Here is a 15,536-nt window from a genome sequence, read left to right as displayed (position 1 = left end):
CACAGTTTCAATACAACTGTGCATAGGAGTCTGTTGTACAAATAGAAATTACTTTTGCTCAGGAAAAACTTGGGATGATGGAAGTTTAATAAAACAACAAAGCTTAATACCAATAAAACATTGGGAGGGGATATTAAACCCTGTGTTTCAAGGCATAAGCAAATTTCCAATTATGAGAGATGAGGATGAGACATCTGTGGAATGATCTGCCCCCCACGTATATCTACAGCAGGGTTCTTACTCCAGCCTGTGAGGCATCTACTGGAGGATACTGTACTATGTGGTCTTATCCAGTATGGGCTGTTACCGTGTTAACAGGGTCCAGGAAGTCTGAGAGAAATGGGGAGTAGGTCTTCTGCTGGGTTTTATGAACTGGGGAAGAGGCTATGGAGGATCAGATGCGATGGGTCAGAAGGAGAAATGTGGGGGGCTCTCTGAGAAGGAGAAGACAAAGGTTTCACAGGAGGAGGTCTGAGAAAGCAGGGGGAGGGGGTAGTTCCTGCAGCGGGAGGTGGTGACAGGAGCAGGTAGAGTGGAGGGAGGGATGGGCTAGTCCGCTAGGGGATGGAGGGGCAAGGCAAGGACACAGGCATGTCTGACTGGGGACCGACAGGGATGGGGTAAGGCGGGGCAGTCCCGGGAGGAGAGGGGCAGGCTAGAGGCGGGGGCAAGGCAGAGCTGACAGGAGGAGAGCGGGCGAGAGACTCGGGGCTCGGCTCCGGCAGGCAAGAGGCGGGGCGGAAGAGGCAGCGCAAGGCGGCGTTGTGCGCTCTGCTGCTCCGGCCCGGCGGTGGGTGGAAGCCGGCACGGGAGGCCGGGGAGCCTATGGCCGGGCCGCTGCTCCGGAGCGGGGTGCGCCGGTTCCCCTGGCTCTGCAACGTGCTGCTCTACGGCAGCCTCTTCTCGGCCGGGGACGCGGCTCAGCAGCTGCTGCGGCGACGCCCGGGGCAGGAGCCGGACTGGGCGCAGACCCGGCACGTGGCGCTGGTGGCCCTCAGCTTCCATGGCAACTTCAACTACGTGTGGCTGCGGGGGCTGGAGCGGGCGCTGCCCGGCCGCGCGCCCGGCGCGGTGCTGGCCAAGGTGCTGTGCGACCAGCTGGTGGGGGCGCCTGTCGCCATCCTGGCCTTCTACACGGGTGAGTGCGGCCGGGAGCAGGCCTGAGGCCCCGGCACCCTCCCGTGGCTCAGTCCCGAGAGCCCTCTCCCCATGGGCGAGCCCCCCGAACTCCCTCCCCATGGCCGAGCCCCCCGAACTCCCTCCCCATGGCCGAGCCCCCCGCGCCCTCTCCCCATGGGCGAGCCCCCCGAACTCCCTCCCCATGGCCGAGCCCCCCGCGCCCTCTCCCCATGGGCGAGCCCCCCGAACTCCCTCCCCATGGCCGAGCCCCCCGCGCCCTCTCCCCATGGCCGAGCCCCCCGAACTCCCTCCCCATGGCCGAGCCCCCCGCGCCCTCTCCCCATGGCCGAGCCCCCCGAACTCCCTCCCCATGGCCGAGCCCCCCGCGCCCTCTCCCCATGGCTGAACTCCCTGCGCCCTATCTCCATGGCTCAGTCCTCCACACCCCGCCCCATGGCCGAGCCCCTCACAGCCCCTCCCTAAAGTCCAACTCCCTGCACCTCCTCCCCACGGCTCAGTCCCCCAAGTCCTCTCCCCATGGCTGAGCCCCTCACGCCCCCTCTCTGTGACCGAGCCCCACGAACATCCTCCCCATGGCTGAGCCCCCCGTGCCCCCTCCCCGTGGCTGAGCCCCCTCCCCATGGTTGAGTCCCCCACTGCCCTCCCCGTGGCCAAGCCCCCTCCCCATGGTTGAGTCCCCTGTGCCCCGCCCTGTGGCCGAGCTCCCCATACCCTCTCCCTGCAGCCGAGCCCCCTGAGCCCCTTCCCTGTGGCTCAATCCGCCATGCCCCTTCCCCATGACCAAGCCCCCCACAACCCTCCCCATGACTGTGCCCTCCGTGCCGCCACCCCATGGCCAAGCCCCCCGTCCCCCGTCCCCTGTGTCCCCAGCCCATGGCCAAGCCCCCATGCCCACTTCCTGTGGCTCAATCTGCCATGCCCCCTCCCTGTGGCCGAGCCCCCTGAGCTCCCTTCCCTTGGCCCAGCCCCCGCACCCCTCCCAATGGCCCAGCTCCCCATACTCTAGTCCCCTGCACCCCCTCCCCATGGGTCAGTCCACTGCGTCCATTCACCATGGCTCAGTCCCCCATGCTTCCTCCCCATGGTCCAGCACCCTGTGCCCCCTCACCCATGGCTGAGCCACTTGCAACCCCCCACCATTGCTGAACACTCTTCAGTCTCTCCCTATAGTTGAGCTTCCTGCACCCTCTGCACCGCTTTCCACTGATGGGCCCCCACATCCACTATCCATACCAGAGATCGTGCTCCTCTTTCACTTCAACACCATGTTGGCGCCCCCATCCCATGGTTCAAATCACTGTGTCCTCCCCAGAAGGGGTTGGTTGAGCCCCTACCCAGCCCCAGCAGCAAGGAATGGTTTTGCCCTGGCACCATATGCCAATGTGACCTTTGTCCTCGGATTCATCCAAGCTTCTTCATTCTCCCCAGGTGGGATATTTGCATTCCGTGTGCTTTACTGCACCTTGAGTCTTTCAAACAAAACCTTTAAAGAACAAGGCCTAGTCTCACAGTGTGCTAGCAGTAAGGGCCAAATTTTTGGTTTTCAGGATGTGCAAAACAATAATTGGTCACAACTGTTTTAGAAAACAGTTTTGGAAGTCTTGGAGTACTCCAGCAGACATCATCATGGGTGCTCTCCTGCAGATAGGTATACAACCAAAATCGTGCACCATTGAACACGTGACCCCAGCATAGGTTCAGGGATTTGTTCTGGTGTCACTGAATAAAATCGCACCTGTCTCTGCCAGTGCTTTTTATTCTGTTGTTCACTGGTTGTCTGTTATGTGGATCCTTAGAGGTAGCAGATTTTCAATGGGACTGTATTTTTATAGGGCCTGATCCTTCAAGATGCTGTGTGCCTCCTGCAAGGTGCCATTTACACTCAGTTCCTCCTAAAATGCACACAGCATCTCACACATTATACCCTGGGATTTTTTAGAATGAATGCAAACCTAAGTAGTTATTAATACCAGCTACATAATGAACATTTAAATAATGGGCTAGATTCACTTAATCATGATTTATGTTTTGCCTGAATTACGTCAATGATTTCAATGAATTACACCAGTGCAAAAGTGGTAATTCAGGCCTATCATCTTTATTTAATCCCAAATGAGCTGAAGCACTTTACAGACTGATTGTACAAACTGTATCTAATGAAATCAGTCTGTGTTACTTTACTCACTATTCTACATCAGCTACCTCCTAACTGAAACACAACTGCTGTTTAACAGCAAATATCAGCAATACACAACAGGTTAGAAACTGAACTGTGCCAGATCCAGTTTTAGGAATATATACAAGTGGTGGAACATTGCTGTTAGAGATGGTGATGACTATGTAACCTTAACAAAGCTAATGAATGTGAAGACTTTAAAAAATGAGTGAGATGAATAGAAAGAGAAATAATTTAAGAAACCATTTTAGAAAAGAGTAGTGTAAAATGAGACTGTCATTTAATTTAAACCACGTGTGGGATAAGAACTAAGGGCTTGTCTACTCATGAAAGTTCATCCATAATGAGGTGGGCATGTTAATTTAAAGTGGACTAGCTATTATTGATTAGCTCCATGTGTGGATGCTCTTATTCCAGAATAAGTGAGCCTTATTCTGAATTATCTTAATCTAAAATGGATTAACCTAAACGGCACAAAGGCACTTTTAGGCAGAATAAGAGAATACACACAAGGAGCTTGTGAGCAATAGCTATTTTTGGCCTTTTCTCTATATAGATATGCCCGTAGGTGGTTAGACTCTTTTAACATTGTAAGTATCATGAGATTCTCATTTTATGGTCAGACAAAGAGATCATTCAGGGTATGATTGGAGGGAAATGAAGGGAGGAAAGAAGCCCATAGCTAGTACAAATTTTGACTAGGCTATCTGCCTAGTCACCATTGTGAATAGATAGATGCATGAAAATTACTTGATTAGTAGGATAGAACTGAAATCCCTGGATATTGTACTGTAATAGGATAGCTATACATTGTAATAGGATAGACACACGTGTAATAGTAGACATTGTATAAGTGGAGGGGTACATAACAGTCATACCATGGCACGCAAATGTCCATTATAGTGGGCCAATCTTGAGTTTTGCTGACCATCTTCAACTCCTATTGGCTACAGTATGTGTATATTCATAGATTTGTAGATTTTAAGGTCAGAAGGGATCGTTATAATCATATAATTTAACCTCTAGCACAAGGCAGGCTATAACTTCTGGTTGCCTTAGAGCACATCTTTTAGAAAGACATCCAACACTCCCAAACTCTATTTATGGTAATTTGTTCTAGGGGTTGATTCTCTTTACTGTCCAATATTTGCATTTGTCTAACTTTTAACTTCCAACCATCGTTGCATGTGCCCAGCTCTCCTCTGGATCAGTCTCTTTTTGTGTAATGACAGAGCTCCTAAGTGTATATTCCTGGGACCATAATGGGCAGTAGATCAGCTTGCATGTGTATAAATTTCAAACTGCTGTCCACAGAATATTAAAAAAGTACATTTTAGAGCAACTCTGCTCTTCAAATCTACACTTCGGAGTTAATCAAAGGTGCTGTTTATGATGGCAAAAATTGGCATTTAGACCACTTAGTCATCTAATCCTGAGCCAAATGCCAAGCCCTGTCTACACCATAATTTCTACTGCTGCTACCATTGATGAATTATCCAGCCCATTTTTGTCACTGTAGATGCAGCATAGTAGATCTTGTTTAGATCACCTCTTTGGTGTCACCACTGAAGATGAAGAGAATCAGATCAGGAGATGTGATATAGCAGGATAAAGAAGCCATGCAGAACATTTGTACTCTAACTTTTCTTTCAAAGAGACTTGTACCATTGTGACATAATGTGAAAATTCTGATGCAATAAATAAATGTTGGCCCTTTTTTCAATCTTTCTGATTGTCCTAAATTTTTTGCTAGCAGGCATGAGTATACTTCAGGGGAATGAGAACATTTTTTCCGACTGTAAAAAGAAATTCTGGAATACATATAAGGTGAGGCAAATAGTTGATTAATCTCCCGGTTAAGCAAAACAATTAATGATACTGAATGCTACAGTTAAATCAAAATAGGATGCTAGCCTCCAACATTGTTTCTGTTTTAATTCTGCTTCCTCTCACTTCTTTTGTTTTGGGATTCTGTGCAAGGGGCTCCATGCAGAGCTGCAGTAAGACTGAGTTATGGGTAACCAGGTACCGCTACCATCTCCAGTTGGGCAAACTGATTCCATCCTTAAATTGTACGGCATATGTGTTTACAAATGCACCTGAATCTGTGTCAATAACAGTATCCACAATGTAACAAAGATAATTACACTCAAGGGCTGTAATACCATTTGTCTTGAGAAATAGCTATAGACTGGTTTATAGTTAGTAGTACAGTTGGCACCACTTTCTTGAACACCTCTTAATAACATTAGTTATGAAGACATCTTTTTTAGTTTTCAGTTTCACCCTATACTTTTCACTGACAGTTTTCCCTTCTTTTAAGAACAGCTTTAAGACTACTGATGTCCAATTTTAGCTCATTTCTCTATGTTATTTTAAATGGTAGATAGGTGACGCTAACAAGTGTGGGTTAAAGCCAACACAAATCCTAACACTGAGCAAATCAGGGACTTCCAAGATTTTCCAGGCCTTGGAAGACAAATATATCATGAGAAAAAAATTAGCAGGATAAATATTGCAACATTTCACCTCTCATCATAGAACTATTGCATTGGGAGGATAAAAGGGCATTTTTGTCACCATGGAGGGTGTTCTTATTACCAGTGCCCACTATATATTTGTAAGAACATTTGGTTTAACAGTGTCCTTCTACTGATCTTGCTTACTCTGTGTAAATTAATCAGTTCAGCTCTAAGAAAGAGGCTTACAGTATATGAGCAAGTAGAAGGAATGTTGCAAGTGTGAAATAAATATAAAGTTCAGTGGTATTTTTCATTCACAGCTGAAATAAACATTCACTCATTTAAACATTTGTTCAGCCATCTGGTAAATGTGCTTACATATCAGGCATCATATGATTTTGAAGTTCGCATTGTCAGATTTTTGTATATAAACCGAGGCAGAATAATCTCTTAGACATTCTTAGGGTAGCAGCTGATAGGGGTTATTTGCAGTTCTAATATTACCACCTCTTATTTGAACTGCCTAATTTGAAATTGAACACCTTTTATTAACTTTGGTGAGGTATTTCCTAGTCCTTGTTAAATACTGTCAATAAAAAGGAATGCTTGAAATAAATCACTGTAACTGAAATACATAATAGTAATTAGTCCATCGCTTTCTTTTCAGACTGGACTGATGTACTGGCCTTTTGTGCAGGTGAGTTTCAAGTTAACGTCAGTGCGAACTCAATAACCCTTTCTTTGCCATACAGTCCTATCCTACATTGTGCCCCCCGCCAATGCTCCCATTGAAGTCATTGGAATTTTTGGTTGTCTAAAGAATGCAGGATCAGGTCCTAACAATGAACTCTCTCTCTTTCCAATACAGCTTTCAAACTTCGTTCTGGTCCCTGTTTACTTGAGAACAGCTTACACTGGGCTCTGTGGCTTTCTCTGGGCTATCTTCATTTGCTTTTCACAACAGAGTGGTGATGGCACAGCAAAGTCGGCTTTTCGGTGGTTCCAAAAAGAGAAGGTCAATGCAGATGGAGAACCATCAGAGAAATGAGAAAGTTATTTAATGGAGTATTTATTTTAAATGGTTAAACTGTGCTTGTAAAGGGCAATGAATTGCACCACCAGCAGATTTCTGTGTTTTAAAATGAATCTTCATCCCAGTGCTCAGTGGTCATTATATACAGTGGAATAGTTTGGTTTTGCACCTGTTTATTTTCACAGAAAAGAGGCCCATTGTATATTGGTGTTTAATTATTTTCATGCTGGCAGCTAGTCTCCTCTGGACAGCCACTTGCTTCTTACAGTGCAGTGAGAGCATTTGCACAACATGGTAGCCAGCCTCATTGGGGAGAAATATTAGCTGTAATTTAATTTTCAAGCAACTTCTAATTGCTAGAAAAGGGGGATAGAACATTAAATCATCTGTGTTTATACTTGCCAATTATTATGAGAGCAAGATTCCTTTTGCATTCACTGGAGTTTTCTCTGAATTGCAGCCTATGGTACTGAATCTATATTTATTCTGAGAAAAAATTGTGCTCTTTTTTTTATAGAAACCAATTATAACATTTTTTAAACTCTTGCCTTAGTTTGCAATGAGAATCTGTACAAAGACAATAACGTAGGCTTGCAAAATTTACCAGCCTAAGCACAAAATGTATTTGCTCACCCTCTACAATGATCAATGACAAGGAAAAATTAACGATATTTTATGTACTTGTCTATTTAGCCTAGTTGCCCAAGTGGATGAGTGAATGGAATTTTGCAAGGCTGATGTAGCTGTGGAATTGTTATTGCTGTGTGTGTATTTAATATCCTCAAGATAATGAGGCAATTAAAAGATGGCTTTATTTATTCTGGTTAGTACTTTTAAAATCAACATTATATTTGGATATTTGAATTCCTTTTCAGTAAGATTCATAGTGTATGGAGTATGGGTGAATGTCTATGATAGAGACAATACATACTCAAAAGCAAATTAGAAATAATGTGCTCATATTAATGCTTTTTGTGATAATTCTATTATAGGTAGTGCTTTTATTTTTATTTCTGCATGTGCCTTAAATGTATAGTGATAAACTGCATTCATTTAGAAGAAAGGGAGGAGTACCATTTCAGGGAAAATAAGAGCTGACATTAGGGAAATTGACAAGGTTTTCAAGAAAGAGTAAACACAATCTCTATGTGATCTGTGGTAAGATGCCATATGCTGCGATGTGGAAAGCATTCCATTGGTGATCGTTTTTGAACTTTTACCAATAAATGTGACAGCTATCAGGATTGCAAATAATAAGAAATAAGGTTCAGTTTGATATCAGATTACTAATCCCTCCCACAGAGTTGAAAGACAACACCATCAGTTATTTCCTGTTCCCTGTTTCTTTACCTTGTCAGCATGCACAAAATGAAAATGTTATTAAGAATATAGTTCTTGGAGAAAAAATGATGACTGAGATATAGTGTTGCTTTGCTGTGTGCTGTTAACAATATGCCAAGTTCCACCCTTGAAGTAGCTGCAATTCGTTAGTGGATGAAATGATTCATATACAGTTATAATTGTTAGTAGAATTTGTAATGAGTGGAACACCCCTCTTTTATTTTTAAAGCTTTGGATGTTTATACATGCTGTGCATTAGTGCTGTAAACTTTTCTGATGCCAGTTATTCAGAAACTTGGCTTAAATAGGATTTTTGTCTGGGTAAGAACTTCAGGATTTATCTCCATGTTTCTTCTGTTTGCAGTATATAGAAAGGTAGTTCTTTGTTCCTTTTCTCTTTTGTGTAATCACACTGGAGCATGTAGTTCTTATGTTTCAGTGAACTTAAGAATCTAAAAAGAAAAGGAGTACTTGTGGCATGGAGACTAACCAATTTATTTGAGCATAAGCTTTCGTGAGCTACAGCTCACTTCATCGGATGCATACTGTGGAAAATACAGAAGATGTTTTTATACACACAGACCATGAAAAAATGGGTGTTTATCACTACAAAAGGTTTTCTCTCCCCCAACCCCACTCTCCTACTAATAATAGCTTATCTAAAGTGATCACTCTCCTTACATCCTTTTACTCCCTCCGTTTCTCTTGAAAAGGGCTACATAAGTAACACTAATCTCTCCTCCTGTTCTAAAACCTCTTTGTAATCACTAGCTTTGGCAGTTAGTAGGACTGTTTCAGGGGTGGGAGATGCAAAACAATGTGGCTATCTTGGGCCAGATCCTCAGCTGGTGTAAATTGGCATAGCTCCTTTGAAGTTTTTGGAGCTCTGTCAGTGTACACCATCTGAAGATCTGGCCCCTTAGTTTTTGGAAATACTGTAATTTCTTACCACTTTATAGATTAGGAGACTCTAATATGACTTTTCCTACAAATGCACACTTGTATTTGCCTCCTCTGCAAAGCAGGGCTAATGAGTTGGCGATACAGTACTTAACAACAAGAACATCCAAAATATCAAACCGTGGACTGGCAGCTGGGCAGGATTGCCCTCGTGCCTGTTTGGATGCATGTTTCATAGGTGGTCCCAGAGAGCCCACATAAAGGAGCTGCAATAGACTTAATGCCAACTGAACACTACACAGAATTCACCAAAAAAGTATGGCTAGATAAAAGAAGTCAAGATGGTGCTCAGCAAAAGGAGGGAGCTCTCTGCCAACAGCTATCAGGCATGTATTCACATGACACCTCCATTTCATGGGGTTGTTTCTAAGATCAAATGAGTAGCGAAGACAAATTCTGACCAGGTGTGACAGCAACTCGTTTTTATTCAGTGTAGCTGTGTAGTTTATACAGGGTCTGAATTTGGCCAAATGAGAATTTGAAAGTCTGTTTTCCAATTACACTAATTTAAAAAAAATGTACTTTCCTAGATCATTTTGATATCTGAGTCACATTCTGCTAGGAGTTCAGGCTGGTGTCTAGAAAAAGCCCAGCAGAGTTTTTCCTGCCCTGGAAAGCAGCACTCACTGACATTGCCCAGAACCTTAGGTTTCACAGTATGGTGCATGAGAAGCTGCTTGGCTCATCCATATACATCACATTCTGATGGGCACCATCTAAGTATGTATAGCATAATAATAATAATAATATTGGTGCCACATTTGCAACCTGGAAAGCTTCTGCCTTCCCATTCTCTGCTGGTACAGCCAATTCCCGCTTTATGGCAATGGGAAAAGGGGTACAACGAATATTCATATATTAGGATGGGAAACATCCATTTAATTTTACTTGGAAAATGGTTGTATATTTGCAGAGAATCAGTAAACAGTAAAAGTCATTATTTGGACATGGTTATCTTTAGTGGTGTGTGTATAAACCCATGCTTTTGTGAAAAGTTCCATGGGATCTTCATTGACCACAAGCGAAGACCTTAGTTTTATGTCACACCTAGAAGATGGCACCTCCTACTGCATGGTCCTTATCACAAAGAGCAGGTTATGGGATTATTAGGATAAGGATTATTAACCCCATTTTACAGGTGGGGAAATTGAGTCTCAAATATTAATGACATACTGAGGGTCATTCAGCAATTCAGGGGCAGAGCCAAGAACAGAATCCAGAACTCCTGCCTTCAAAGCCTTATGCTATAGCCACTGGACTCTGCTCCCTCTCAGATTAGAAGCAAATAGAAATCTGGGATTATTATTATTTTATTAGATAATAAGTAATATATTTCCAGACGCAAGCATGGACATTAGGGAGGAAAGAAAGGCATAAAATGAAAACTTCAATAGATGTGTAAAATAAACATGCAAAGGGTAGTGGAAGTGTGTTCGACACTGCTAAATTTAATCGTTTATTTGTGAAATTCTTGAAGAGGAAACTGTCCAATGGATTTGAGGCAGTCTGAAGTAAACAACATGTAGTACAATGGGACAACAATTTAAACTACTTGTGCAAATGCCTGTGGGTTTAGAATTGGTTGTAATCTCTCAGGAGAAAGATCTGTGGGTCATTGTGAACAGCTCAATTAAGATGCTTGCTCAATTTATACCAGTGATTAAAAAAGCAAATGAGACGATGGATTGTATTAGGACAGGGACAGAAAAATATTTATTTCTGTGAACCCATTCAAAGTAATAGATACTTTATATTATTTTGATATTTAGAAAGGAATTGTCCTCAGTGAAAACATTTTGTGTTTCTCTGAATGGAAATGAGTTTTGCAAATAAAACCAAATCTACAAATTTTATAAAATGAGGCAGAGCAACTTTCACAAACAAGAGGTGCTGGAATCTTCCTGTATTTGGAGGTGTTTGTTTCGGTGCTTCATAATAATACATTAACCCTTTTCTCTACTGGTTCTATAGGTCATCTGCTGCACTATCATCACTCCACTGATGTCAGTATAGTATTGGAGGTGCCTGGCAGACAGAGCAGCAAAAGAAGTGCATTTCACGCCCCATACCTATAATACAATATGTACAGATTAGCATCGGTCAAAAAATTCATGTGTTAGTTTTTAAGGTATGCTATGCACAGTTCATAAAGTAGGTGAGTGCTGCTTGTGCTAAAATCTGTGTGGAATTCAAGCAGGAAAAGAGAATGCAGTGAAATAGCATGGGATGCCTGGCACTTTATTAAACTGTTTATCCTTCTTCTCATGCAAATTGCATTTATTTCGTGAAATGTACATCATAAGGCTGCTGTTGAAGAAAACAAAAAGGCAAGATTATTATCAGTTAGAGATACACATTAGAAACAGATTTGTCGAATAGAGTGGGCTCCTGTTCCACTTGCTTTTCACTGTTCTGGCTCTGCAAACCAGGAAGAAAGGCAGCTTAATCAGCTAGTTAGGGATTCCCTCATTGCAGGTGTATCTCCAAGTGGCACAGAGCTATGGTCCTGAGGCTTTTCTAAACTACAATGGGGGCTGACCTCAGCTGGCCCCAGGATTAGAGAAGAAGAAAGGTAATTTAAAGCCATCTTTGATCATTCTCTCCTCAGCTGCACAGAGGGGGTTATGGCCCTGTAAATTTAGTTGCTTATTTTATTACAGATCAACAGTTGTTGATACTGTAAATTATTTTTGTACATAAGCATTATAGAGATGTATCAGATGACCATGATAAGGGAAAACAGCAGAGGTAAAGCTATGTATGTTACCGGTTAAAACAGAAGATGAAACTCTTCGGGACTTCAGATGTCTTTCTAGTATGAAGAGAAAGTGGTGCAATCAGATTTAGGGAACTCCCTGCTGGAAATTTATGAATTGATGGATTAGCAGCAGCTCTGGAGAAAATTCTTTCAGACTTCTCAGAGATTCAGAGGCCAGAAGGGACCACTGTAAACATTTAGTCTGCCCTCCTGTATAACACAGCCTATAGAACTTCCCCAAAATAATTCCTAGAGTAGTGGTTCTCAACCTGTAGTCCGCAGACCATGTCTAAGGGGTCAGCGAAAGACTAAGACTGATAATTGACTGAACAGAATTCAATTATATATACAGACAATAGATTTCCAAAAAGTCCTCACCTCCATTTGAAAATTTTTAGGAGTCCACAAATGAAAAAAGGTTTGAGAACCACTTCTAGAGCATATCTTTTAGAAAAACATTCAATCTTGATATAAAACTTGCCTGTGATGGAGAATCCATCATGACCCTTAGTAAATTGTTCCAATGGTTAATTATCCTCAGTGTTAAAAATGTATACCTTATTTGACTTATGGTGAGAGAAATCAAGAGTCTCAAAGGAAGACAAAAATCAAGAGAGAAAACTCATTGCATTTCTCCATACTGAAAATGGGTCAATAATGTACAAGGGACCAGTGTGAGAGGCTGTATCAAATACAGTGGAGTCTTTTTTTAGTGAACTCACATACAGTGAAAACACCTTTCTAGGGAAGCAGAATGGAAGTCCAAAACGGCCTCCCATTGTAATGTGCAAATTCCAGTTCTGGTTCTAGTGATCCTCTACTTAGAATGAAGTTGTTCAGTGAGAAATTGTTACAATATAAGAGGGCCCCACTGTAGTAAGTGTTTGCAAAATGAAGTGATTACAATGTAACACCAGTGTCTAAGGAAAAAGCCAGATTTACCTACAGTGTAGAATGTGTGCAAATATGAAGATAGAATGATAAATGTGAGAATTGGAACATTGTTAGCAACGTAATTACATTGGAACTTCCATATAATAATTCTTTGCATTTATTTCTACAGCATTTTTTATCTGAGCTGCTCAAAGCCTTTTACGAACATGAAGGGGGAAAATCCTCTTCTTAGCACCCACCCAGAATAATTGGGCTGGGGACTGATGATCTTTGAGGGAACAGAGAGGTAATCCTCTTCTAGAGAGCCTGCCCTGAGGCCCACTTCCCAGTCTCAGGAATAGAGTAGTCTCTGCAGCTCTTGCGGCCCACTCCAGGGAAGTGGGAAGGATTTGGTCAGTGACCCAATGATCCTGTACCCAAGAAGCCGAGCACAGTAACACAGCTAGTCTACACTGAACAGTTTGAACTATGACACGCATAGTTTCCAACCCACATGAACTTCCAAAACATGTACACACAGCACAACTACAGGGTTCAACAGCATCTGAGACTCTTCTGCATGTGGAGAGATGGCAGCTTTTGCCCTGAATTAGTTAACCCTCTGTCAAGGTTCCTTCCTGACTCTGAACTCTAGGATACAGATGTGGGGACCTGCATGAAAAACCCCCTAAGCTTATTTTTACCAGCTTAGGTTAAAACTTCCCCAAGGTACAAACTATTTTACCTTTTGCCCTTGGACTTTATAGCTGCCACCACCAAGCGTCTAACAAATATATAACAGGGAAAGAGCCTGCTTGGAAAAGTCTTTCCCCCCAAAATCTTCCCAAACCCTACACCCCCTTTCCTGGGGAAGGCTTGATAAACATCCTCACCAATTTGCATCGGTGAACACAGACCAAACCCCTTGGATCTTAAGAACAATGAAAAAGCAATCAGGTTCTTAAAAGAAGAATTTTAATTGAAGAAAAAGTAAAAGAATCACCTCTGTAAAATCAGGATGGTAAATACCTTACAGGGTAATCAGATTCAAAACATAGAGAATCCCTCTAGGCAAAACCTTAAGTTACAAAAAGGCACAGAAACAGGAATATACATTCCATTCAGCACAGCTTATTTTATCAGCCATTTAAAGAAAACAGAATCTAATGCATATCTAGCTAGATTACTTACTAAGTTCTAAGACTCCATTCCTTTTCTGTTCCCAGCAAAAGCATCATACAGACAGAGAGAACCTTTGTTTCTGCCCCCCCCTCCAGCTTTGAAAGTATCTTGTCTCCTCATTGGTCATTTTGGTCAGGTGCCAGCAACGTTATCCTAGCTTCTTAACCCTTTACAGGTGAAAGGGTTTTTTCTCTGGCCAGGAGGGATTTAAAGGTGTTTACCCTTCCCTTTAGATTTATGACACCCTCCCAATGCCCTTTTCTGACTAGTTGATGGCTGGGAAAACTGAGGCACACATGATTTCCCCATGGTCATACAGGGAGCATATGGTAGAGGACATTCATTCCCTAACCCCTGTTCCTGAGCTTTTATCAGAAGACCAGTTTCCCCCCTGACTGCACCTGTGGTAGTGATGCCACAGGCTTTTTAGGTGGAGCTTTCTTCCCCTTACTTTCACGTTTTCCACTAGTGCATGGCTTATGTAACATCTTCAGTCTTTCTCTCATCCTTGTTTAGTGGTTGAGATTGAGGAATCTATTTTTCTGGCATTCCTCTAATGCTTGTGGTGTTCTCATCTCACCATTACTTTAACAGCCCAATCCTACAGCCGTAGCTCAGGCAAAACTGCCATATAATTCAATATGTGTGGTTTGTCTGTTTTAGGATTGCATGCTCAGGCCCTTGATATAGTCTTGGTAATGATGGGGTTTGATATCTCACTCTCTGCAATAAGCACCACATTTACTTATCTAATAAAATATGCTCGTCTGCTTCCATTTCATGCATCACGTACTTTTATTTTCACATCCAAAATACAACAAGATTGTTAGCTGTACCTGAGCTGCCATAGTAGGCCAGTGATATTGTTTGAAAGACTTTACATTAATTACATGCTCGATTGAAAATGGTCACAATACACAGTGATGAGAGACTAGTAGAGTGTAGTAATTACATCTGATGTTATGTGGAAGTACTTGTACTGTTCCAGTGCAATATTTCTCTGATTTTTCAGAATCCTCCTTACAGAACAAATCAGTCACTTGGAGATGAATTTTTAAATGTATTTAGGCACTTAAAGATGCAGATAGGCACTTAGTGGGATTTTCAAAAGCTCCTAGCCTCTGACTCCCACTGGGAGCTCAATCCTGCACAACTCCCAAAGGGAGTTAGGGGTCTGGGTGCTTTGAAGTTTCCATTAGGTGCCTATCTGCATCTGTAGGTGTCTAAATAAATACTTTTTAAAATCTGGCCTTTAGACAGTTGTGAATACCCTGAGAGACATGGATCACCTGTAGCTCCCCCTGGCACAGAGGAGTACAGGGGCTACTTTGCATGTCTCTCCTGGCGCAAGCATCCCGTATGGAACAGGTAGGAGGTAGGGTGCTGTGCTGGCACAGAGAATGGACTGGCTGCATTTAGTGGATCATGTTGCACTGTCCTTGCAGATGATATAGCTTGCATAGTCCCATATTCACCAGGCTGTTAAGGGAGGGAATTACATCTCCCTTAGACCTGTGGGGCTGTACAGTTCCACATTGTCCACTGCCCAGCCCAGTGAATAAATGGCACAATTTGACCATCAGACTGAAGCAGGAGATTGGAAGATTATAG

At 42.9% G+C, this 15,536-nt stretch overlaps 1 protein-coding gene across 2 annotated transcripts in view; it reads left to right on the top strand.

Moving 5' to 3' along the window:
* Positions 1-662: 662 nt before the first annotated feature.
* BMERB1 (bMERB domain containing 1) overlaps positions 663-15,536 on the top strand; it is a 125,553-nt gene continuing 110,679 nt past the window's right edge. Inside the window, exons 1-5 of one of the 2 annotated variants that reach the window (XM_084641935.1) lie at positions 663-1,138; positions 5,073-5,143; positions 6,446-6,475; positions 6,647-6,793; positions 11,084-11,377. In XM_084641935.1, the coding sequence (XP_084498061.1) occupies positions 826-1,138; positions 5,073-5,143; positions 6,446-6,475; positions 6,647-6,793; positions 11,084-11,125 (603 nt within the window). In that variant the 5' untranslated portion in view covers positions 663-825 and the 3' untranslated portion in view covers positions 11,126-11,377. Of the gene's footprint in view, positions 1,139-5,072; positions 5,144-6,445; positions 6,476-6,646; positions 6,794-11,083; positions 11,378-15,536 lie in introns of those variants that run through there. The other variant, XM_084641936.1, reaches the window with a different exon arrangement.

This window comes from Lepidochelys olivacea, assembly GCF_965140295.1.
Source record: "Lepidochelys olivacea isolate rLepOli2 genome assembly, chromosome: 10".
NCBI lineage: Eukaryota > Metazoa > Chordata > Testudines > Cheloniidae > Lepidochelys > Lepidochelys olivacea.
Note: the sequence above shows the minus strand (reverse complement) of the source record. Positions and strands in the feature narration are given on the sequence as shown.